This window comes from Culex quinquefasciatus, chromosome 3 (genome assembly GCF_015732765.1).
Source record: "Culex quinquefasciatus strain JHB chromosome 3, VPISU_Cqui_1.0_pri_paternal, whole genome shotgun sequence".
NCBI classification, from domain to species: Eukaryota; Metazoa; Arthropoda; class Insecta; order Diptera; family Culicidae; genus Culex; species Culex quinquefasciatus.
This window is the reverse complement of record NC_051863.1, coordinates 11842794-11866864: the sequence shown is the minus strand read 5'-3', so window position 1 is coordinate 11866864 and position 24071 is coordinate 11842794. Positions and strand designations below refer to the sequence as shown.

At 40.8% G+C, this 24071-nt stretch overlaps 1 protein-coding gene and 1 long non-coding RNA gene across 2 annotated transcripts; both read right to left on the bottom strand.

Annotated features, from left to right (window-relative positions):
* Positions 1-499: 499 nt before the first annotated feature.
* LOC6050953 lies at positions 500-5593 on the bottom strand. Its single transcript, XR_005278961.1, has 2 exons — positions 5165-5593; positions 500-703 (listed from the first exon to the last, which is right to left on the bottom strand). It is a non-coding gene; the product is annotated as an uncharacterized LOC6050953 (long non-coding RNA).
* Positions 5594-16220: 10627 nt separating this feature from the next.
* On the bottom strand, positions 16221-18683 carry LOC6050948 (U3 small nucleolar RNA-associated protein 14 homolog A). The gene has a single exon (XM_001867427.2). The coding sequence runs from the start codon at positions 18564-18566 to the stop codon at positions 16251-16253; it is 2316 nt and encodes a 771-aa protein (XP_001867462.2). The 5' UTR covers positions 18567-18683; the 3' UTR covers positions 16221-16250.
* Positions 18684-24071: the final 5388 nt, after the last annotated feature.

Genomic DNA, 24071 nt, shown 5'->3' with positions numbered 1-24071 from the left:
AATGAAACTGTTACAGATTTATTTTAGGTGTTTCATGAAACTGAACAAATACACATCAATCACACATCATCATCTAACAAATTATTGTTTGAAAATAAAAATATTTCAATTAAATTTTTCACTATGAAAAAGGCTTCAAAGAAAAAAGCATTTAATGGTCGTATATTTTCTAGAAGCGTACCATCGATTTTCCGCCATGGTGTGTAACCATGCAAAAGATTTACCTTTTTCCTTACTTTCCACATTCCACATCGGCTGGGAAAACTTTTCCACATAAAGCAGCTTAATTGACGCACCATAACATCAACTCCTATCGAACCAATTTTGTGATATTCGGAAAAGTCAGCAGCGAAATAAAAAAAAATCTCCCCACACACCAACAACAACAACAACAGGGCATTTCCATTTCGTCGTTCCATCCGAATACACACCATCATCAGGACCAGTCAACTGTAAGGCAGTTCGTAATTTGCAAACGCCATTAAGAGAAAAAAAAATTAACTGCTTTTTCGTTTATAGAAAAAAAAAAGTTATAGAAATCTTTACGCCTTCACACGAATTCTCGAACCTCAACCATTCACGTTGTACCCGGTGGCGCCGGAATTGTCGTTGCCGGAGTTGTCCTGCAAACCGTACGGCACGCCGGTGGGGGCATCCTCGGGGGGTCCCGGCCGATCGGGAACCGTGATGTCCTGGGAGTCGGCTGCGAAATTGGGAGGAAAATAATAAAAAAAACCGTAATCAATTTTTCACCATTCATCAAAGGTAATTTATTATGCGGTGGCAACCATGTGGGAGGGCGTTTTTTTTTATTCAAATTAGTAGAAGGGGATTAGCGATTGTGTTGTGGTGAAGGAAATTTATTGGAAAGAATACGCATCAATGATTGAAGCAAATAATTGGGAAAATAGATTTCGACTCTTCCGTTTCTTATTTTAATATCTTTAATAATGTACAATGCAATATACAATATATATACACTGTAATGACATGAGGGAGACTCATCAAGCTGGCATTAACATTGAAATTTTATAAAGTACTCTTTTATGTGGTTGTTGATGCCTGCTGATGAAATCACAAATAATTAAGCTGTCGATCTTTCATCGGAATTAATTAATTCATCTGAAAGGAGCCCGTTTCATGTAACGAAGGGCCTTTCCGCATTTTTCAATTGCTCTTTTTATGTGAGCAGGGTTCAGTTATTTTTGCAAGTTATTATTTTTTAAATTTTATAATAAGTTCTTTTTAGTTTCATTAAATGGTTAAAATGACAAGTTGTAAAGGCACTCCAAATATGCCTTTATTGAAAAAAAAAGATCCAGCATTAGCCATGAAGGTGGATTGAAAAGATGACTTTCCGCTTCCCGACACTGAATGGGACGTAACCCGTATTCAACAATCCATATTTATATTAAATAATCAACTGAGTGCACGCACGAGTCACAACAATCCTACGTAAAATTAGCTGAACATTTCTAAAAAAAAATACTTTCAAAAGCAAACGATTGAGTTGCAGCGATTAAAAATTTGAAAAACTGGTCGAAAATTATCAAAAATTGTCTAAAATCGTCACTTTTTCAAAAAAACTTTTTTTTATCCGGTAGCTCGTGATGGTTACAAGCAAACCCCTTATGTTTACATTTATTTTTTTTTTTGTTTTGGTTGAATCTACATTTTGTAGAACATTGTTACATCTTTTAGGTGACCCTTGTTCTAAATGAAAAAAAATGCTTCTAGATTATTTTAGATTTGAAAAGCTCATAAAATTTCCCCTAAAATTCCCCTACAGTTGAGTAACGGAAAATGGCAGAGGTTTAAAAGTTTTTTTGCAATTCCGTCGTGAAACTACGTACTTTTCCTGTCATTGTTGAACGACGAAATAGCCTACTTTTCTGTGCCAAAAATAACAGAATCGAATAGCAACACTTTTCAAAATAAATGCTGAAAAGTTCTACTTTTCAGCACTGAAATGGGTGCTGAAAAGTTGAACTTTTCAGCACTTGTTTCGAAAAGTAACACTTTTCAACATTTTTTTTATTTAAAAGATTTATTGACAAAATACATGGAAATTTGACTTAAAATTTCACTCAATGGGTGTTTTCGGAATTGCAAAAAATGTTGTATGGAACTCGTTGCAAAACTTGATTTTTTCAGCACTCTTCGTATTTATCCAACTCGGTGAACCTCGTTGGATAAATGTACGACTCGTGCTGAAAAATCCTCTTTTTGCAACTTGTTGCATAAACTACTATTAAAGTGTTTTTTTTTATGAGAAATACGTTTATTCGAAATTTTGAGTACGCCATCAAATCGGGCGTCCAATTCCACATAAATAAACACCAAATTGCCATCTCATCACCGTTTCAGGCTGCAAATTAATGAAAAGCATTTCTTTTCCCGCATGTTCAAAAATAGAAGGGGTCGTTCCGCCCCTCCATCACGAGATATCAAAAAACGGACCTCGGATTCGTGATCAAGGACAAAAGTTACCCCTTAGGAAAAAGTTTCACATAAATCGAAGAGAAAAAAATCCCGATTTTTTAATTAACCTTTTTTAACTATTTCACAAATGCTTTTAAACAATAGAGAAGTTGAAAAAAATTAATAATATTTTTTGGAAAATTTTTTAATCTCTTCCAATTATATTTTGTTTTTGTTTTTCATGTAAAAAAATAATTCTCAATATAAAAATACTTTACACAAATTTTGATCAAGTGTATCTTTTTAGAGATATGACTACTTAATGTTTGATTAAAGTTTGATTTTGCCGAGCTACACGGAAAAAAATCAATTCTCAAAATCGTGAATTAAATTTAAATTTATTAAATTTATTACGTTTACGTTGAACCATACTCATGAATAAATTCCTTCGTGGTTCTCACATTCGTGAACTTAATTCACGATTACGAGAATTGATTTTTATTTCTGTGTTCCGTGGTCGTGAGGTTACGGGTTTCGCCTTGTAAGCGAAAGGTGATGGGTTCGATTCCTGGCTCTGCTTGGCACAGTCACATTCCCTTCAAAGAGTAAAAACTGCTCCACTGGGAATCCTGGCCGGTACACGAAAAGAAATCATGACTGCAAATTCGTCAACATTGTTAACCATTTGTTCTAAAGAGCGTTAACAATTCGTTGCCAGCTTGTCGTACGTACATTTTGGACCAAATTGAGTTATGACCGCCATTTTGTGCAGCTCACAATGCCTCACCATTTGACCTTCACAGATCCTAAAAATTCGATTTCATTCCTGAGATATTCAGTGAAAACCAAAAAAGCTCCGATATTTTTTGTCACATTTAATATGAAAGTAGTTCTAATCTTGTTGTGCTATCTTGACACAGCCTGAAATTTGATGTAAGTGCGACAATTGGCCAAAAGCATTTCAGGTTAGAACGCGTTTGACGGAAGTACAAGATAGACTACCGTCATCTGGGGCGAATCGGAACAACAGTCTGAATTGGGACAGCAGATTTTTGAGCACTTAAAAGCTTGAAATTTGGAAAACGATGCAATATTTTAGATGTTCTGTGTCTGTTCTATCCGAAACAAAGGCTTAAACAGCTGTCCCACTTCGCTCCATGTGTCCCGTTTCGCCCCATATGACGGTACCGTAAACATTTTCAATTATAACTTGAGACTCCGGCAACCAAATTCAACCAAACTTCGGGGCAATGCACAGAATGGCAAACCAAACAAAACGTGTTTGTTATTGTTTACATTGCGTGCTCTCGTTTTTGTTTATTAAAGGTCAAACATTAAAACGCGTTTTTCTCGGAACGTCAAAAAGCGACGTACGACCAGGGATCTAACACGCATGAAGTTTCCTGAAGTCTCCGCTAGAGGCGCTGTCAATATTGTTACCGTGTCGTATGAAATATATTTTTTCTATATTTTGCATATATATGCGAGATTATTACAATTATTCCGTAAATCCGTAAACAAAGTTCTGCTTGACGATTCAAGTAATACAGCACACTAAACTAAACTAAAAAACTTAATAGCTTCAGTTTCCTCGAAATAACATGAAATTAGTTTGATTCTTGTTGACCGTTGGTTTAAAATGAATTACGCGTTTAGAATACTTATTAAATTTCAGTCGAAAATGCTTTAATACCACAGCTTTCCGGTAAAAATATTTACGAGACAGAAAAACCAAGTCTGTCATATAGAAATTGCCAAAAACCACCAAAAAACCTATTTTTTGCCAAGGATTCGACTTAGAACAATAGTCGATATGGAGACTTTTATGTAAAATTGTCAGGGGAATCGATTCCCACTATCGATTCTGAAAAATTTTGACGTTTAGACCACTTTTCAAAAAACAGTTGAGGTAAATGATTTTTGTATTTTTTTTAGGTGAGTTGCTCCATCCTGCTTTTTTCGTGAGTCTTTTTGTAACATTTTTGGCTATTTCGTCAACAATTTTGAGCGAAAAAAAATCGTGACATCACCATCAAATTTAACTTTTAAACCTAAAAACGTAGTGGCGTGTATTTTTGTTTCAGTCTATTTTTTTCAGAAAGCCCGTCCGATTTCCTACAAGTTTGTCTTTGACCACTTTTTAATACGATGCAACGGCTTCGAGATACAGTAATTTTTAAATTGCAAAATACAACAATATTTAAATACCTTACACCCTTCTCAAATGTTATTTTCGAGTACTATTGGCTCCATATATACAAAAATGGCTTATATAGGCCTAGGATAACATGTCTACAAAGTTTCATTGAAATCGGAGAGAGTCGGGTACAAAAGTACCAGAAAAATTCCTGATTTGAGCTGGAATTGCTCGGATTTTAATAATTTTTTCGTAATAATTTTAGTTTTCCTAAAATTTTAAACAACTGAATTAGTGTAAAATGCATTTTAAAACACTCAATTCATTCAAATGTTGAGATTATGGCTTGTTATTAAAAATTTTTGTATTTTTTTAATTCTTGAAATAATATTTCTAGAAACAAAAAAAAATTATATATAATCCCAGTTGAAACTCTACTTTTAAAGCTCGGTTGGAACTTTAAATATATACACAATTGAAGTCTGCAATGGAAAACAAAACAACAAAACTGTTAACTTCAAGTTTTTTTTATAAAGTCATTCAACAAATATTCAGCACCAAATTGTGTCCATCAAGAAAAGGGCGTAGTCCTCTGCCAATACTCACAACTACTGCAGCAGCAACCCATTCTGCAATCGGTATGAGTCGACCTTTGCGTTCCTTTGCGGGTAATCCACACCAGAATCCGATAACACGGTCTCCAGTCACGTGTTGTGCACGTAGCAGCAGCAGCAGCAGTTACTACCACTTCTTGGATGCTCCCAAAATCTTTGGCATCTGCCTCCACCAGTTGCGGCTCAACACACCAACCTGATGCAAATCTTCGAGCACTCAAAACTCACTGCCAGTGAATTGGCATTGCCTCTTCCATGCAAAACTACTTGCAATACTGGAATTCCATTCGGGTTGGGGATGACTAAGTCAGTCACTGACTGCCAAGAACTGTGATGGCGGGGGAAAAAATAAAGGCACTGCTGCCTGGAATTGTGAGGGAGCAATATGAGGGAAAAAAATCCACTTGCCACTACATATCTTGTTAGATAACGCCTGTGGAGCCCGATACGCTCGACGAGTTAGCGCAAATCTGTGATTCATATCCGTTCGCGTATACGCGACGACGAGTGAGTGACTTTTATCGGTGCAGAGCGCACTTATCGACAGCTCGATTTGTAACCATTTTTTTATTTTATTTATTTTGCCACTTGCTCGATTCGTTCTCAGATAAGCAGAATTGGAATGAAGGGACAATTTCGTAAAGTTTTGTTAGCATATCAGTGCAACCCGTTTAATGGTTTTTATGGTTCTTGTTTTTGAATTAAGTGTGTTCATTTCGGTTGCTCAGATACTAAATACTTGTTATATTTTTTTAAGAATCATCCTTATAAAATTAAAATAAAAAAACAAACACATTAACGACCCCCAGGTCTTTTTTGTGGTCCCTATTGCAAGTTTCTGCTCGAACCTATGAGTCCGAAGGCTTGAATAGGGGGGGCACACAACCCTCTTTCTATTTCTCTTTCCATGGAACCTTCCACCCCAGGGTTCGAACTGACGACCTTTAGATTGCGAGTCCAACCGCCGCCAGCGATTCCACTAGAGCAGGTTTGGTTTGGTGTGTTGTATGTCTTTTTATAGCAGGGAGACGACTCCCATACCGGGAATGACTTAACGGCCTAACAACAACCAAAACCGGGACCGACGTTTTACTTCCCCATCCGATGGAAGGGTGGAGCAAATGGGAATCGAACCCATGATCTTCCGTTATAGCCATTTCGCATTTATTCATTTTTCTAAGTCCATGTCGATGTTTTCCCAGTTTTGAAAAAATAATATGTTTGAAAAGCCGGGAAAATTCTCTATATTTTGCTCTTTTGAACTTTTTTGATACGACCCTTTGTTGCTGAAATATTGCCATTGCCATGCAAAGGTTTAAAAACTGAAAAATTGATGTTTTGTAAGTTTCACCCAAACAACCCACCATTTTCTAATGTCGATATCTCAGCAACTAATGGTCCGATTTCAATGTTAAAATGTGAAACATTTTGAAATTTTCCAATCTTTCCGAAAACAATATTTTCTTTTTTTTTATCAAGACTAACATTTCAAAAGGATCAAACATTCAATATTACGTCCTTTAGAAATGTAAGTCATGATTTGAAAAAATATTGTTTTCCAAAAGATCGCAAAATTTGACGATTGTTTCATATTTTAACATTGTCAATCAGACCATTAGTTGCTGAGATATCGACATTAGAAATTAGTGGGTTGTTTGGGTGAGACTTAGAAAACATCAATTTTCCCGTTTTTAAACCTTTGCATGGCAATATCTCAGAACTAATGATCGTATCAACAAAGTTAAAAAAAGCAAAGTATAGATAATTTTCCCGGAGAATTTTCAAACATATTTTTTTCAAAAGTGAAAAAAACATGGGCGTTAACTTAAAAAAAATAAAAACCAATATTTCGGTTTTTGCGACAAATTTTTCGATTTTTTGAAAAAAATCAGTTGATTCAAAAATTGATTTTTTGCCTGCTCTGGAAATTTCTGAAAAGTTGGAATGTATGTCTCCTAAAACATATAAAAAAATAAAAATGAGTGTTTTTTGTTTTTTTTATTTAATCAAGTTTTAGTTACAAAAAGTGAAATAAAAAATCACCAAAAAATGTTTTACCGTGGATCGAAGCAAGCCGCGCGCGCGTCTTGACGTTTTGAATTTTAGCTCCACGTTTTTTTTTGTTTCTTATTTTGATTATTATAGCATTCTAAGTGAATTTTATGTTTCATATTTTAATTGCCCGGGAGGTTCAGAATCGGATTTCTAATGTTGAGCGACGGAATTTCAAATTGGAGGTTAAAGAAAAGTGTGATTTGTAAACTGGAAATACAGTGGAGCAATTCCAGCCCAAAACAAGAATTTTTTAGGTACATTTTTCTCAACCCACTCCGATTTAAATGAAACTTTGTAAACATGTTATCCTAGGCCTATAAAAGCCATTTTTGTGTATATGGAGCCAGTTACACTCGATAATTAAATATTTTTGTATTTCGTAATTTAAATATGCTGTATCTCGAAGCCGTTGCATCGTATCACAAAGTGGTCAAAGACAAACTTGTAGGAAATTTGACGTTCCTTCCGAAAAAAATACACTGAAAGAAAAAAAACACTCCACTTTCATGAGATTTTTTGGTTTTTAAGTTTAAAAGTCAAATTTGAAGGTGAGCCCACGATTTTGTTTCGTTCAAATTTTTTGTGAAGATAGCCTAAGATGTTACAAAAAGACTCACGAAAAATGCAGGATGGAGCAACTAACCTTAAAAAAATACATAAATCATTTACTGAAACTGTTTTTTTTGAAAACTGGAGTTTTTTTTAAAAAAGGTCCAATAAACCAAATTTCCAGTTTTTGCTTTTTGGGTGTTTTTATAACCGCCTTGAGTCAGGGGTATTGAACCTTTTCAAACAAAAAAAAACTCCAGAAAGGTGCTCTAAACGTCGAAATTTTCAAAAACCGAACACGAGAGTCTCCAGACAATTTTACATAAAAGTCTCCATATTGAAAAAAAACGGCAAATTATGAAAATAAAAACTTAAAATAACAATCCCATTTTTTTTTTTAATCATTAATAATTTTTGTAGACTCAGTTTAATACAACAAAAGCAGAATAACCCCCTCCCCCAACGCTCCGTACTTTCAATTTCACTAGATAATCATGTGATGATTTCATTCCGGGAAGGTAGAGGTTGCATGAATACACTGCAAGATTGACGTGAAATTCTTGTGATGTGGAATATTGTTGTATTGGTTTATTCGAAAATGGATGAAGCCTAGCCTCCTGAGCTTCACGTAGATTTGGCATGAACATCCATATGGAAAAAAATCACCTATATTTTCATGCAACATTGTGGTGAACAATATTTAGAGTGTTGATTTTTAAGTCTCGAAAATATTTTTACTGGAAAGCTCGTTCAAATTCCCATAAGTTTCTCTTTAACCAAATTTCGATTGGATGTATGGGCTTCGTTTGTTACCTCTATTTATTAACTATTGTTATTTTTTTTATTTACTTCATAAATTACTATCTTTCTTTTACTATTGATTCTTCAAATAGTATATTTCTTTCACTGTCCATTGTTTTGAAACTTCACCTTTTATTAAAGCAAGTGAGGTTCGAGCCCTTACTCAATTTATGGAATGATTAAAGGATTAACACAAATATTACAATTGTACTTTTGAAAAAGTTTTCTAAAATGCTTAGGACCAAAATAATAACAAAACACCGCGACAAAAGAAATAGGGGACCATCCATAAACCACGTGGACACTTTAAGGGGGGGGGGGGTGTATGGCGATTGTCCACGATCCATACAAAAAAGTTTTTTTTTGTATGGACAATTGTCGACGAAGGGGGGGGGGGAGTAACAGATTCCCAAAAAAGTGTCCACGTGGTTTATGGATGGTCCCTAGCAACAGATAAATACGACTCAACAATAGGAAAGATTTCAGGAGAAAACAATACACAGTAAAATAACAATCAGTTTTTGAATTCAACCTGAATATATAACAGTTTTTGCCTTAATGATAGTTGATAGGCACACTATAAATGGTTAGGCGCTTATACTTACATCAAACCCTACATAATATACCACCCCCCGGCCCCCACAAATTGTGAATTGCGAAAATTTTATCGACAAACTAATGATGCAAAATGACTTCTTTCGGTGGTAATTTGAAAATAAATTTTCCGTTTCACAACGGAAAAGTAAAAAAAAATTATCTCAAAAATTTAAGTTCGTACCAAGGACTCAAAGTTCAAAGCTTTTTTATGAAATAAACCCAAGAGCTCAAAAAAATCAAAAAAAAATCAAACCATCCACATTGACGACCCCCGGGTCTTTTGTGGTCTCTATTGCAAGTTTCTGCTCGAACCTAGGAGTCCGAAGGCTTGAATGAGGAGAGCACCCAAACCTCTTTCTACTCCAAGGAACCTTCCACCCCAGTGTTTGAACTGACGACCATTGGATTGCGAGTCCAACCGCCGCCAGCGATTCCACCGGAGTAGGCTTGGTTTGGTGTGTTGTTTGTACTTATGGCATGGAGACGACCCCTACACCTGGAATGACTTAACGGCCTAACAACCAAGGCCGGGACCGACATTTTACTTCCTCATCCGATGGAAGGTTGGAGCAGATGGGAACCCAAGAGCTCAAAGCAACTGTTATTTCAGTATAACATCTCCTATCAAATTAATCCACCCATTAGTGTCAATCGGGCTAACGAGAACAAGGCTAACACCTTCAGCACCTTGTTTCATTAAGTATTCATGAGTGAGCACACGCGCAAATGTCAAAATGTATATCTATCCCCGAGTGATTCGAGTGTCCACGTGGTGGCGGCAAAATTGTACGTTTATTTGCACAGGTTGTGGAAGGAAGCAACTGGTATCAGCAGCATAATAATGAGAGACCTTCCGGTGGTTGTAGCAGACCAAGTCTTTTGAAACATATTAGATTGTTGTAGCTTTGGTGGAATCATGAAATTGGCAATACAAGAATCGTTTGAATACAAATTTACTCCCAACCACGGTAGTTTCGCTTACCGTTTGCACATAATTGAGACTGGAGGCGGCATAGTTTTGCAAACAGGATGCGAACAGCACAAAAGGCCAAACATACAGGACATCAGGGTTTTTGCTGATGCAGCTCATTAGTAGAGCAACACGCAACAGGCAACGGGTTTGGTCTGGGTTCGAGAATATGAACCAGGTTAAGCACTATACTAGCTGAGAGGTGGGCTGATGGGCACTTGGCTGCCGACACATCATTACGGTTGTAGGTACGCAACCGGTAATATGCTGTCCTGTCGAAATTGAGTGCGCTCGAGGCACGTCTCACAGCATATCCTAGGCAGCGCCGCTCGTTGCCGAGTGGGTGTGAACAATGTTTAGCCGAACAGGGATGATTAATTGCGGAGATATCGGCAGACAAGAGTGCTGAATAATTTAATTTGACGCGCTTTGTTGACGCTGTGGTTAGGGGCAATACGCATAACCTCGCTGAAGAGAAGTCTTGCAAATGTAAGGGAATGTTATACTAAATAATTCCTAAACAGTTATTGTTACATGGACAAAGTGTACGGATTTTTGCTCAGCAGGAGTTAATAGCCTTACCAATAACGCTGACCAACAAAAATTATCGAAAATTACTGCGTAAGCTCAACTCGAGAGGACGCATGATTTGTTGTGTCCGCAGAAATACGTGCACTTTGATATTTTTGTAATATTTACACCGGGTGCGAATGGTTTTCCTCCAAAGTTTGTATGGAGAATTGGGTATAGTGCGTCCATCCCGGAAATTCCCGGGACAAAAATCCCGGGATTTTTCCTAAACCGGGAATTCCCGAATCCCGGGATTTTCTATAATTTGTCCCGGGAATTCCCGAAATTGAAAAAAAAATCATATTTTGGTCTGGAAATTCAGATTTGGTTGTGAAAATAGTAGAACAATAAAATGAATTAAAATTTGTATTCAGCAAATCTCAGCATTAAATTGGCATTTAAGGAAAAAATATTATAATTTGAATTACCAGGTCCGCAAAATGCCTAGTGCTTTACATTTTTTCTCTATTATTTTATTTTTTTGAAAAACTGGATATATTTACGTATATTTTCGATTTTAAATAAAAAAAAAATAAATCTCATATCAAATTATTTATAATCAAACACCGGCATCTAGGGCAAATACGTACAAATGTAACGAATAAATACAGCCATTAAAGCAAAAAATATTTGCATGGCGTTTTGGACTACTTCGGTTTAAACAGTAACATAACAAAACAATTTGTACTTCCAAATGTATTGCTCTAAAATCTCCTGTACCTATTTAGACTGTAATTCTGATTTTCCCTCGGTTGGCGGTAGTAACTTGAAGATAATTTGTAAAATATGTTTTATATAAAACAATGAATTCAAAACTTATCTAAAATTTTACATTGACTGGTATCATTTTATTTATTGTCGTTGTTTGTTTTCTAGCTGTTTTAGTCATGTCATATAAAATATATATAAAAGAAAAAAAAATATGAAAGAATTCCAAAGTTTTTTTTGAATAGGTCCTATAAACATAGGGGAGAGTGGGGAGACTTGATCCCCTTTTTTTGTATCGCACATAACTCTGTTAATTTCTCACAAAACTATAAACTTTTTGCATGAATTGAAAGCTTAAACATTCATCTATGTTTGGCTAATAAGGGTATTTCATCAGATGAACTATTTGAATCATGCCAAGCGCTTTAAAAAAATATTTTAAACCGGCATTTTCAAAATGTTAGGGGTAACTTGATCCCTCTTTCGACATTTTGCAGAAATCTTAAGCAAAATGTTTCTTATTCATCCAAACTTTTAATTTTCTATAAGTTACAGCAATTTCACATAAAACCTGTACGTTTGTGTTCAAATTATTAAAGTTTAGTATGTAAAATATTTAAAAACTTAAAATATTATTTTTTAGACCAAAATTAAGCATGTTTACAGAAGCTGGAAATTTTTGTTTACAAATCTCTTGAAAAAAAAGTTCAAACTGCAGTAAGTTATGTACAACTATACTAAAGGAAACTATGTACGAAAACCCAGCCCAATTAATTAATCTTGAGGCTGATTCCAGTGACTGTAAAAATGCAGGGATCAAGTCTCCCTAAATGCACTTTTTTAAACAATTGATTGTAAAAATAGTATGACGATAAATTTAACATCAAATGCGTAAGGGTTTTGGAGTTGATAAGTTTATCAAACAATTCATGCATAAAAATATTTTTGAATAATTTTTGAGTGTTTTCTATAGATATCAAAACAAAGAAAAAAGATCTCTTGGACGTTTTTGCAGCTCGTTTTAGAAAAATGTGTGTTACTCAATCTAAACATTTTATAATTTTTTGCTTTGTTTTCTACAATGAGTTTTAGTTAATTTCGCACAACTTTCTAGAACAAAGCTAATTGTTTTAACTACATGCTGACGAGATACAGGCTTGGGATCAAGTGTCCCCGGGGATCAAGTCTCCCCACTCTCCCCTATGGAAAACAAAAGCTTATTGGACCTTTTCAAAAAAAAAAAAAACTCAAGAATTATGTAATGTGATTCGCAAATAAAAAAAAAGATTAATCATACTGGAATCAAAAATAGTAGTTGATATAAAATTCTAAACACCACAAAGACAAAAAAAATCTTTTAGGATATTTTAAAACTGTCGTCTTTGTTTAGATTGAAGTGAGGATTATAACCATTTGATATTATTAAGCTAATTCAATGATTTTAAGCTTGAAAACATAACAAATATAATGAAACATAGATTTTATTACTGATTCAAAAATTTCCCGGGATCCCGGCAATTCCCGGGATTCCAAAAATATTTTTCCCGTTTCCCGGGAAATTCAAAACCCGGGAAAATTGGACGCCCTAATTGGGTACTAAAGCCCTATGTCAATTTTTATGTACAACGGTAAAAAACACGATTAAAAACCATTTCTGATCACTTTTTGCCTTCCTCACATTACTGAGGAAAGGCTATAAAATCACTCGAAAAACTAAATTCTTAATTTGACCTCCTAGACCCACCTTCATGTATACATATCGACTCAGAATCAAATTTTGAAAGGGTAACTACGTATTTTTTTAAAATATAATACTCAAAATTAACGTTTTTGCAATATGAAAATCAATTGTTCAAGAAGCATTTCTATTTTTGAAAATACCTTCTCAACAATTTTCACAAAACTCTCGCCAACTTTTTGGTATTTATTTCATTTAATTTATTTCGTTGTTTATGCAACCACATGCTGAGATGTGGACTACCTTTCAACAGCTGATTAATTCAAAGTTGGGAACAGAGTTTGCGGGTGCTTAGTGAGGGATAGTTAGAGGAAAGGAGGCGTTTCTTATTCTAGTATCACAGCTCATTTTTGGTTTTTATAAATTTTATATTAATTTTCGTTTTTTTTTTTTGCATTTTAAAAATACTTCTTGAAAGAAAAGCACACCTGAAATAAATATGTTTAAAAAGCCGAGAAAATTTCAACAATTTTATCTCTGAGACTTTAAAAATTGGGCAATTGTTTTCTAAGATACAGCTTTCCAAAGAATTCGAATCTTTGAGAATGAGTTTCTGTAAATGTCTGTGACACCGACACCTCGTTCGGTGCCTGTAATTTTCAACTAACTCGAAAAATATTGGTCCGATTTTCCGACGTTAAAAAAAATCTGATTTAAAAAAAACACAAAATTTAAAAATCGAGCATGATTTTTGAAAAGTCCTAAAAATGGATAATGTTTCCAATTTCATAGTTCAGATCGAATTATTTTTATATAAATACTCTATCATAAAATAAAAACAATAGAAATCTATGACTATTCCCAAATCATTTATCGTATTCCATAAAACCCGAAAAAACTGCATTTTTGTCACTTTTTCATCTGAAAGTAGTTTCAATTGATGTAAAGGCGACAATTGGTCAAAGGAATTTCAGGCCAGGACGCGTTTGCCACAGGAACGAGCTCGGCTACCGTAACTCGGGACTCCAGCAACCAAATCCAACCAAACTTCGGGACATTGCGCAGAATGGTCAACCAAACAAAACGTGTTTGTTATTGTTTACATTGCGTGCTACCGGTTTTGTTTATTCAAGGTCAAACATTAGGACGCGTTTTTCTCGGGATGTCAAAAAGCGACAAACGACAAGTTAGCACGACGGCGTCGATACTGCAAAAACATTAAAATTAAAAATAAGCATTTTCTTTGACAAATTACACTCAACCCCCTTTGGTTGGTCACTTTTTTAGTGTGTACCCCGTTGGTTGGTCAAAGTCAACTAAAAAGTGACGAACTGTCACTTTTTACACGACGCTCACGCAAACTATTAAAACACACGTTTGATAGTGTGTGTGAACTCCGTGTAAAAAGGGTGTCAAACTAAAAAGTGATCCCGTTCGTTTGACAACAGTTGGTGTCAAACTATCGGGATTTGAGTGTATTCGGAAAAATAGATACACGGAAAAAATACCAATCTTTTTATTAACCTTTTAGGCTGGTACAAATATTTTTAAAAGTTTTTTGAAGGGGGGGGCCCCTTCAAAATTGGCCCGAAAAATCAGGGGGATTTTTTTTGAAAATTTTCGAAGATTTTTTGAAAATTTTCGATGCAAAATCTTTTTTTTCGATACAATTTTTGTTTTCATGAAATCTTAGATTTTTTGAAAACTAATGATTGCAAAACAACTGAACTAGTGTAAAATGCATTTTAAAACACTTTTTTCATTTAAATGTGAAGATTATGGCTTGTTATTTAAATTTTTATATTTTTTTATTTTGGTGCCCATCTTTAAAAAATATATTAATCAAACCTCAAGCCCTTAAATTTGCTTTAACTTCTTTTCAATGCTTTTAAATTATCAATTACAAATTAAAAACCCGATTTAATATCACCAGAGGTGAAATAGAGCCTTTCTTACAAAATGATGAAACTCCGAGAAATATATTGGTGCAATTATTTTTTCAAAAACATAATGATACCATCCAGTGACAATTTTACCTAAAGCTTCGAATCTTTTAAGGCTAAACCTCAAATGCAATTTTTTTAAATTTCAGAGGTACATTATTTGTCGCAAGACATTTAAATTTAATTAAGAAAAACATATTGGATTGACATTATTAGCAAAATAATAAAAGGTACTCAGTCTATAATGTTATTCTATGATTAACTTAAAAAAATGTATCGCTATTGCACTTTGTCGATCAATTATGAGAAGCCAGAAAGAACACTTTCACGCGCAGCGTAAAACGCGCAAGCGTAAAAGCGCTGGCGTTGAAGCTTCGACTTGACGACTTGTCGAGCGAGAACGAGCCGGGACTTCGAATTTGATGTTCAGTATATGATTTTGTATAAATCCAAAAATTTAATAGAAGAAAATAGGGTAAAAATAAGACGAAAAACACTAAAATCGCTATATCTCTGGAAATACATTTTGGAAAAGCTTCAAATTTTGGGCCCAAACAGTTTATGGCGCATGTTTTCGAAAGGCTTTTTGTTTGAACCTGAATTCTTTAAATTTGATAGTGTTATCTGTAAAATAGTCCAAAAAATACCTCTAAAAATGGCTTTGACCACATTTACTGGTCGAAAATTGTAAATCGAAAAATAAAATGTTCGTCTCCGACCCCACGGCTACAGATCTGGCTTTTAAAAATTGTGGGTTTTACGAGCGGTTTTCCAGTGATGGAAGACACAAATTTTTAAGAGCGGATACAGACATCGGCCATGTATTTCAGAAAAGAGCTCTCAAAAATCAGACTTTGAGTTCCGGGTTTCGGGCCAAAATTCAATCGAAAGAGCGCATCTAAACCTTCAATTTAGTAATAGGATTTTTTCCTGGGACGAATCCTCGCCGTGCACGATTTTTTTTAGATTTCTGAAAAAAGCGTTTTTCCAAAAGCAAACCTTAAACCTTTCTTTTGTAAGAAAGGCAAAAGAAACAAGTCACGAATTATTGATCATGAAACCTGTCATAACTGTGCAAAATGCACTGTAGCTTGCAAAGATATGTATTTATAGGAGTATCTTCAAAAATAAATAACATCATTAAATTATTACCGCTAATAAATTTATTATTCAAACATTCAACACAACTTCATCCCCACCCACCCCCTCACAGCGTCTCCTTCGTCTCCAGAAACTCCTCGTACTTGCGCACGGCCTTGTTGAACTGCTTGCCGCCCACCCGGAAGCTCTTGGCGGGATCGGCCTGCAGCAGCAGCTCCTTCTTCATCGGCTCGATGACGGCCCCCATCTTGGTCACCACCGCCGGCTCGATCAGCGTCGCGTGTGCCGTCTCCGGCACGAACGTCCTGCCGAGCGGCGCCCTCAGGCTCGCCTCGTAGTCGCGCACGCTCGTGAACGGGAACGGCAACTCGTTGACCAGGTGGCTCGAGAGCTTCTTGCTGACGACGGCGTCCTCGTTGATGATGACCTTCTCGCGGTTGTCGTCCTTGCGGGGGAGGACCGGGATCTTCTTGAACATCTTTCGGCGCGTTTTCTGCTTGATGCCTGCGCCTCCCCAGGAGCCCCATCCGGGCAGGGAGGTGTCCACCTGCTGGGGTGCGTTGCGTTCGCGTTCCTTTGCCTTGTCCTGCTCGAAGTCGGCGACGATGTCATCGTCGGCGAACGCCTCGGCGATCGTGAGTCGTTTCGCTAGCTCCGGGTCGTCTTCTTCGTCTTCGGACAGGTCGCCGGCGGTGGTCAGGTCGGGGATGGCGTTTAGCAGGTGCTTCGGTTTGACCTGCACGAACGCCTTCGTGTTGATGGTTTCCTCCTTGTGAGTGGAAGAGGCAGGGGGTACGTCCAATCCATTCAATGGTGGGATGATTTTGGCCACCTTGGCCTTACTACCTTGCGCAGTAAGGCCTTCATCCAACTCGACGTCGGCATCCGCCAGCGAAGCCTTCTTCTTGAACTCCAAACCGGAAGATGGCTTTTTCTGAGCTCGCTGCCCCTTCTCGTTCTTCTTCGCAGGTTGAGCTTCCATATTTTGGCGGATCTTGGCCAACTTTTGCGACACCCGCTGCTGCAGCAGCTGCTCGGCATCGTTGAACAGCTCCTCCACGGTTGGCTGTTTGCGCTTTCGACGAGTTTGTGGCGATTCGTCCTGATCTTCCTCGATCCAACCGGTGGTGGCCAAGGCTTTGGACTTTTTGACTTTCTTTTTGAAAACCGCCAGCTCTCGTTCCTCCTCCGAGTCTTCTGAGTCACCGTCTGCGTCGGAATCTTGCTCTTGTTCGTCTTCATCATTCTCAGACGCTTCTTCCAATTGCTCCTTTGTTTTCTGTGTCTGATTCTTCACCTCCCAGTACTTTCGATATCCGCTGGTGAACTCCCGATTCGCTTCCGCTTCATGCTCTCCCGGCTTTCTCCGTCCCATCCAAGGATTCCCGTTCTTCTCCTCAAGCACCACCTCTTCCTCCCCAGATTCCGACGATTCCTCGTCATCGTCCCTCGCCAACTTCTTCGCCATCAATTCCTTCCCAATGGACAACTGCTCGGCCAGTTCCTGGCGCACGTTCATGTCGTACTTGGCACGAATTTGCATATTTTTAGCCCACGAACCAGTATTTTTGTGCCGCAGGGTCGCGCGCTCCTGGAACCGCTGCCGCTCGATCAACTCCAACTGTTTCAGCGCAGCTTCCGGATCCGTCTTCTGCAGCTCCTCAAACTGTTTAATCTGCTCGCGGATTTTATCTCGCTTCATCAGCTTGTGAAACTTTTTACTCTTGATCTTGTTCAACCGACGACCTTTCGCAATCTTGTACGACTCTCGAATACGCTGCAGCGCCGCTTCCTTCCTCTTCTCGCGCAATTCCTCCAGCGTAAGCTTATACTGGTCCTGCTCCTGCTCCCCATCCTCTTCCGACCCCTCCCCCTGCCGATACTTGGCGTCCAGCTCCTCCATCGCCACCATCAGCTCCGACTTGACCCGGTACTGGGACAACTTCTGCGGCGCCCTCTCCTCCACGCCCACCTTCCCGTACTGCAACGGAAACACGGTTTGCGGCGCCACATCGCTCGCCGTCACCACCGGCTCCCACAGATCCAACTTCTTCTGCGTCTTCCCATAAAGCGTGTCCCGCTCGATCCGATCCGCCACCGGCTTTTCCAGCGGCTTCGAAAGCCGCTTCCCACTCTTCTTGATTCCGCTCAAATCCTTCCCCAAATCCACCGTCTTGTTCGTCTTTTTCAGCAGCCCCAGCAAATCCTTTACGTGCACCTTCTGGGCCCCCTTCCGCTCGCCCCCATCCGAAACGTTCCGCTTAAACAGATTAAACTCCGACCGGACGGCGCTCGGTTCGGTGCGCGTTGCCTTCGAAACATCCTGCGTCCGCACCAGACTGTTTATTCCGGCCAGCAGCTTGCGGTGCGCGGGCTCGTTGATCGCTTCGTCGTCGGACATGGCGCGGTCGTTGATTACCATCGGTTTTGGAAGGTTTTACACGGAAAAACTTCGAATTTCACGCGACACGTGCGATCTCACGGACAAATTTGGATTTTGATAAACACGCACACGTTTATTTACCTTTTTTGACGTTTCGCGAGGCAGGCCGGGTCCGCGTGTTTACCCAAAACAAAAACATGAACCGGTTCGGTGTCCCGTGTGGTGAATTTGGGCCGGTTGTGATAGGGCAGTACCCAGTCAGGAAAAATGCCGGCAGTGCTGATTGTGCTGAAATTCTGCTAGAATATTCTAAATAATTCTAAATCTTGTTTTTTTGTCGGTAAAAAATCATGTTGTATCCTTTCAAAATGTTATGAAACTAGAAAACATCAAAGCAGATTTTAACATACGTTCAGACATTTTAATTGAACATAATTATTCAGGATTTTTGAAAATATATTATTTTCAAAAAAATAGTACTGTTTCTTTTTATCAGGAATACTGTTATCAAGAAACTTGTAATCTAGATAATGTGAGCTCACACAAAACATAATTCTGTAAAACTAAAAATAACCTTCTTTTATCGTAAAAGTTTGCTAAAACTAGCCTGGAATAAAAGTAAAACTTTTACTTGGACTAATGAATCTTTTTGTTTCAGATTTCAAAATTTATTCTGTATTAGTGTTTTTTTCTGCTACTCTGTGGCAGTTACCCGTGTTCGAACCGGTTGTTGCGTTTGAAACGGAATGTGTATATGATTCTAATTAGATTTCGTTTCAGAATTCGGATTGATTTGACTGAGCCAGTAAGGAAAAATGAAGCCAAACATTTCAAAAGGTCGCATAACTTTTGTAAACAATAGTGTATCCCGTTCACTCAAATTACAGTTTACATAAGGTGTGAAAAGGACACACTCTTGGTTAAAAAAGTTATGTGTGTGTGTGTGTGTGTTTTTTTTTTTGTGTGTGCTTTTTTTTTTTTTTTACAAGGTCGGAATCTGCTATCAGACACCTGAGAATTCATTTCTCAGGTAGTGTGGGGTTGAGAAAACAAAAAGAGTTTTCCCGACCCACTAAACCAGTCCTTGAACGCCGTGCCCTTTTCCTCCCGGGACCACCTTTCGGTATAACTTTGGGGGGAGGCGTTGCATTTTCTGCACTAGTCTACTTACAGGATCCATGCCGGGTGCTAGTGTGTGTGTGTGTGTGTGTGTGTGTGTGTGTGTGTGTGTGTGTGTGTGTGTGTGTGTGTGTGTGTGTGTGTGTGTGTGTGTGTGTGTGTTTTTTTTTTTTTTTACAAGGTCGGAATCTGCTACCAGACACCTGAGAATTCATTTCTCAGGTAGTGTGGGGTTGGGAAAACAAAAGAGTTTTCCCGACCCACTAAACCAGTCCTTGAACGCCGTGCCCTTGTCGGTATAACTTCGGGGGGAGGCGTTGCATTTTCTGCACTAGTCTACTTACAGGATCCATGCCGGGTGCTAGAACCATTTCCTGTTCTACATACATATGAGTCCATGCGAGGGTTTAACCGCGCCCAAGAATCGCGTTGCTTTTGATCGGCTAGTCATATGCAGCCCTCTCCTTGGACCATCGAGACGTGTACCGATTTGGTAGAGCCGACCATCATAACGTGCTCTCCTTCACAGCCACACTCGTGGGTTTTCGACTAGGCTCCTAGTCGTTCCTCCTCTGATCGTCTCTCCATTTCCGCTGGAGAGCCGAAATGATCTGCGTCACCGCTCCGACGACCGCATTCCACTTGGCGATGTCGCTGCACATTCTTCGCACCACATTATCCGGGCTGGTGTCCGCTCCGATAATGGCCAGCATTTCGCTTCGCGCTGCCTCGAAGCGAGGGCAGGCGAACACCACGTGCTCCGGTGTTTCCTCGCAATCGACGCAGTCCGGACAGAGAGGAGACTCTGCATGTCCAAACCTGTGCAGGTACTTCCTGAAGCAGCCATGGCCCGACAGGAACTGTGTGAGATGGAAGGTGACCTCTCCATGCCTTCTGCTCACCCACGTGGATACGGACGGGATAAGCCGATGCGTCCATCTGCCTTTCTCCGTGGTGTCCCACTCACGTTGCCACCTTGCCAGCGATTCGGCTCTCGCAGCTTCCCGGATACCTCTCGTGCCTCTCCGGGTGTAGCGCACGGTGTCCTCCTCCAGTGTGATGCCGATGGGGATCATTCCGGCTATGACGCCAACTGCTTCCGACGAAATGGTCCTGTACGCGCTTGCAACCCGCATGGCCATCAGTCTCTGCGTTCTGTCGAGCAGCGCTCGATTTCGCTTCGTCCCCAGCGCCGTCCACCATACCGGTCCGCCGTACCTAAGTATGGACGTCGCGACACTTGCCAAGAGTCGGCGCCTACTGCTCCTGGGTCCAGCGTTGTTCGGCATCATCCTCGACAGTGCCATGATTGCCTTAGCCGCCTTCTCGCAGGCGTAATCGACGTGGCTGTTGAAGTTCAGCCGGTCATCCACCATCACCCCGAGGTACTTGAGCGCTCTCTTCGAGTGCACGACGTGTTCTCCAACGTGTATCTGAGCCTGCTGCACCTTCTTGTGGTTACTAACCAGCACCATCTCCGTCTTGTGGTGAGCGATCCGCAGCTTCACCTCGAGCATCCAGTTCTCGATCATTGCGATTGCCTCCATAGCCAGTACTTCGACCTCTTCGACATTTTCGCCGGTTACCGTCAGCACTATGTCGTCTGCAAAGCCAACAATCTCTACGCCGTTGGGTAGTCCCAGTGTCAACACTCCGTCATACATTCCGTTCCACAGTGCTGAACCCAGAATGGATCCCTGCGGAACTCCCGCGGTAACAAAAACGGTTTCTTGTCCATCGGCAGTGTCGTAGACCAGCACGCGGTTCTCGAAGTAGCTCTTCAAGATCCTGCACAAATAGTCAGGCACCTTCATTTTGTGCAGCGCTGCTGCTATGGCCGCCCAGCTCGCACTGTTGAACGCGTTCTTGACGTCAATCGTGACTATTGCGCAGCAACGGTTCCCCTGCGTTTTTCCTCCGCGCTTCGTCGGCTTTCTCGACCACTTTCCGGATGGCGTCCACCGTGGATCTCCCTTTACGGAAGCCGAACTGCCTCGCTGCTAAGCCATGCTCGCTCTCCGTGTACTTGGTCAGCCGGTTAAGGATGATCCGTTCCAGAAGCTTTCCGAGGGTGTCCAGCAAACATATAGGCCTATACGATGATGGGTCCCCGGTGGTTTGCCTGGCTTCGGCAGCAACACGAGCTTTTGAACCTTCCACGGGTCGGGGAAGTGTCCTTCGTCCAGGCATTTCTGCAGGACTGTTCGAAACCTGTCCGGGAATGCTTGAACCGCCGATTTCAGGGCGAAATTCGGGATTCCATCCGGGCCGGGAGCTTTCTTCACCTTCAATCTCTTCGCTACTGCCACAAGTTCTTCGTTGGTGATCAGATGACCTTCGGCGTTGCTACCCCTTCGTCGTTGTACGGTGTAGGAGGCCATGTCGTTGGGTCATGTCTTGGGAAGAGCCCTTCCACAATGACCTTCAGCTTGTCGGGACACGTTTCAGCCACCATCGATGGGCCTCTGATCTTCGCCATCGCGACACGATATGCGCTCCCCAAGGGTTTGCATCAGCGTCTTGGCATAACTCCTTGAAGCAGTTTGTCTTGCTGCATTTGATCGCTTTCTTGAGCGCGGCCTTTGCAGACCGGTACTCCTCTCTGCACTCCTCTCTAGTTGCTTCGGATCTTGCTCTCTGGACTCGTCTTCTGGCGCTGAGGCAACTTGCCCGAAGGGTACCGAGTTCTTCATTCCACCAGTAGGCTGGACGACGACAGTTCCTTGGCTCCAGTCTCCGCGGCATGGTTGTGTCGCATGCTGTCACCAGTTGTGCTGTTAGCACGTCGGCACTCAAGTCTTGGGGACCATCACACCAATGGAGCGCTTCCACGAAGAGACCCTCGTCGAAGTACTGCAGCTTCCATTTCCTTCCGTAGGACCGGCTGCTCCTATCTGGTACAGGGGCTCGTCTCCCGATGCTGTACCGGATCGCTTGGTGATCGCTATGGGTATAGTCCTCACTCACCCTCCAGTTCATGTCGGCCGCCAGTCGCGGGCTACAGAACGTAACGTCGATGATGGACTCACGACCGTCTTTGCGGAAGGTACTGCTGGTTCCGCGATTCGCCAGCCTAACGTCTAGCTTTGCCAGAGCTTCCATTAGGCTATGCCCCCTAGCATTGGTGCATCTGCTACCCCACTCGACCGCCCACGCGTTGAAGTCACCTCCGATAACGATCGGGCTTCGTCCGATCAGTTCATCGGTCAGACTATCCAGCATCTGCTTAAACTGCTCCAAGGTCCATCTTGGGGGAGCATAGCAGCTACAGAAGAAGGTCCCGTTTACTTTGGCGATCACGAATCCTTCAAACGCCCTCGAGACCACTTCCTGTATGGGGTACCGCCCCATCACGTGTATCGCCGCCATTCTTGCTGTATCCGCGGCCCAGTTTCCGTTGTCGTGTGGAACTCGGTACGGTTCTGCAATAATTGCCACGTCACACCCCGTCTCCGCGGTCGACTGCCACAGCAGTTGCTGTGCAGTGTCACAGTGATTGAGGTTCACCTGGGACACCTCCATTACTTTTTGCCCGAGGCCAGCTTCTTGTACACCGGGCAATTAAAGCCACCCGTCGCATGGCTATTGCCGTCGCCTTCTTTACAGAGCACGCACTTCGGCTGATTTTTGCAGTCTCTTGCCATGTGGCCTTCTCTACCACACCTTCTGCAACTGTTGGTTCGATCGGGACCGTCGCAATTTCTCGCCTGGTGGCCGAAACCCATACAGCGGAAACACCTCGTCATCTGCTGGGTCACTCGAGGAACAGGCCTCAGTGGGCACACCGACCACCCTACTTTGACCTTGCCGGTTTCCAGCAGCTTAGACGCCGAAGGCGTCGATAGTCGGATCGACGCAATTTGCGTGCCGCCGTAGGCTTTCCTCAACCGGATTGCCATCGGTGTCGTACGGTCATCCAGAAGAACGATCAGCGCATCTTCTAGCTCTTCCTCCGTCGCGATCTCGTCCAGGTTCCTGCACTCGATCGTTGTCTCCGGCGATAGCGCTCTTACCTTCGACTCGTAGCCTACGGCTTTCTCGACGAGGGACTTAAAAGCTGAGCTCTTGACCGCGGGATCCTTCTTCAGCTCAAAAAGCATCGCTCCGGTTTGGGTGCGCCTGGTTTTAACCACGTTCTCGCCAAGCTCCTTGAGTTCCGGATCGGTTCGTACTTTCCGGAGGAGGTCGGCGTACGAAACACCTTCCTTCACCTCGACCACCAAAGCCTCGCCTTTGTTACGCTCCCTGCGAAACTTGGGTTTTTGGGTGTCCTCGTTCTGCTTCCCTTTTTTCTTCCGTTTCTTTTTCTTGACCTTCTCCCATTTCTTCTCCTTCCCTGGGGTTGGTTCTGGTTCCTTCGCCGGGTCCGGACTGTCTCCATTCCCATGCTTCTGCTTCTTTGCGTCCTCCTCCTCTCCAGGCGTT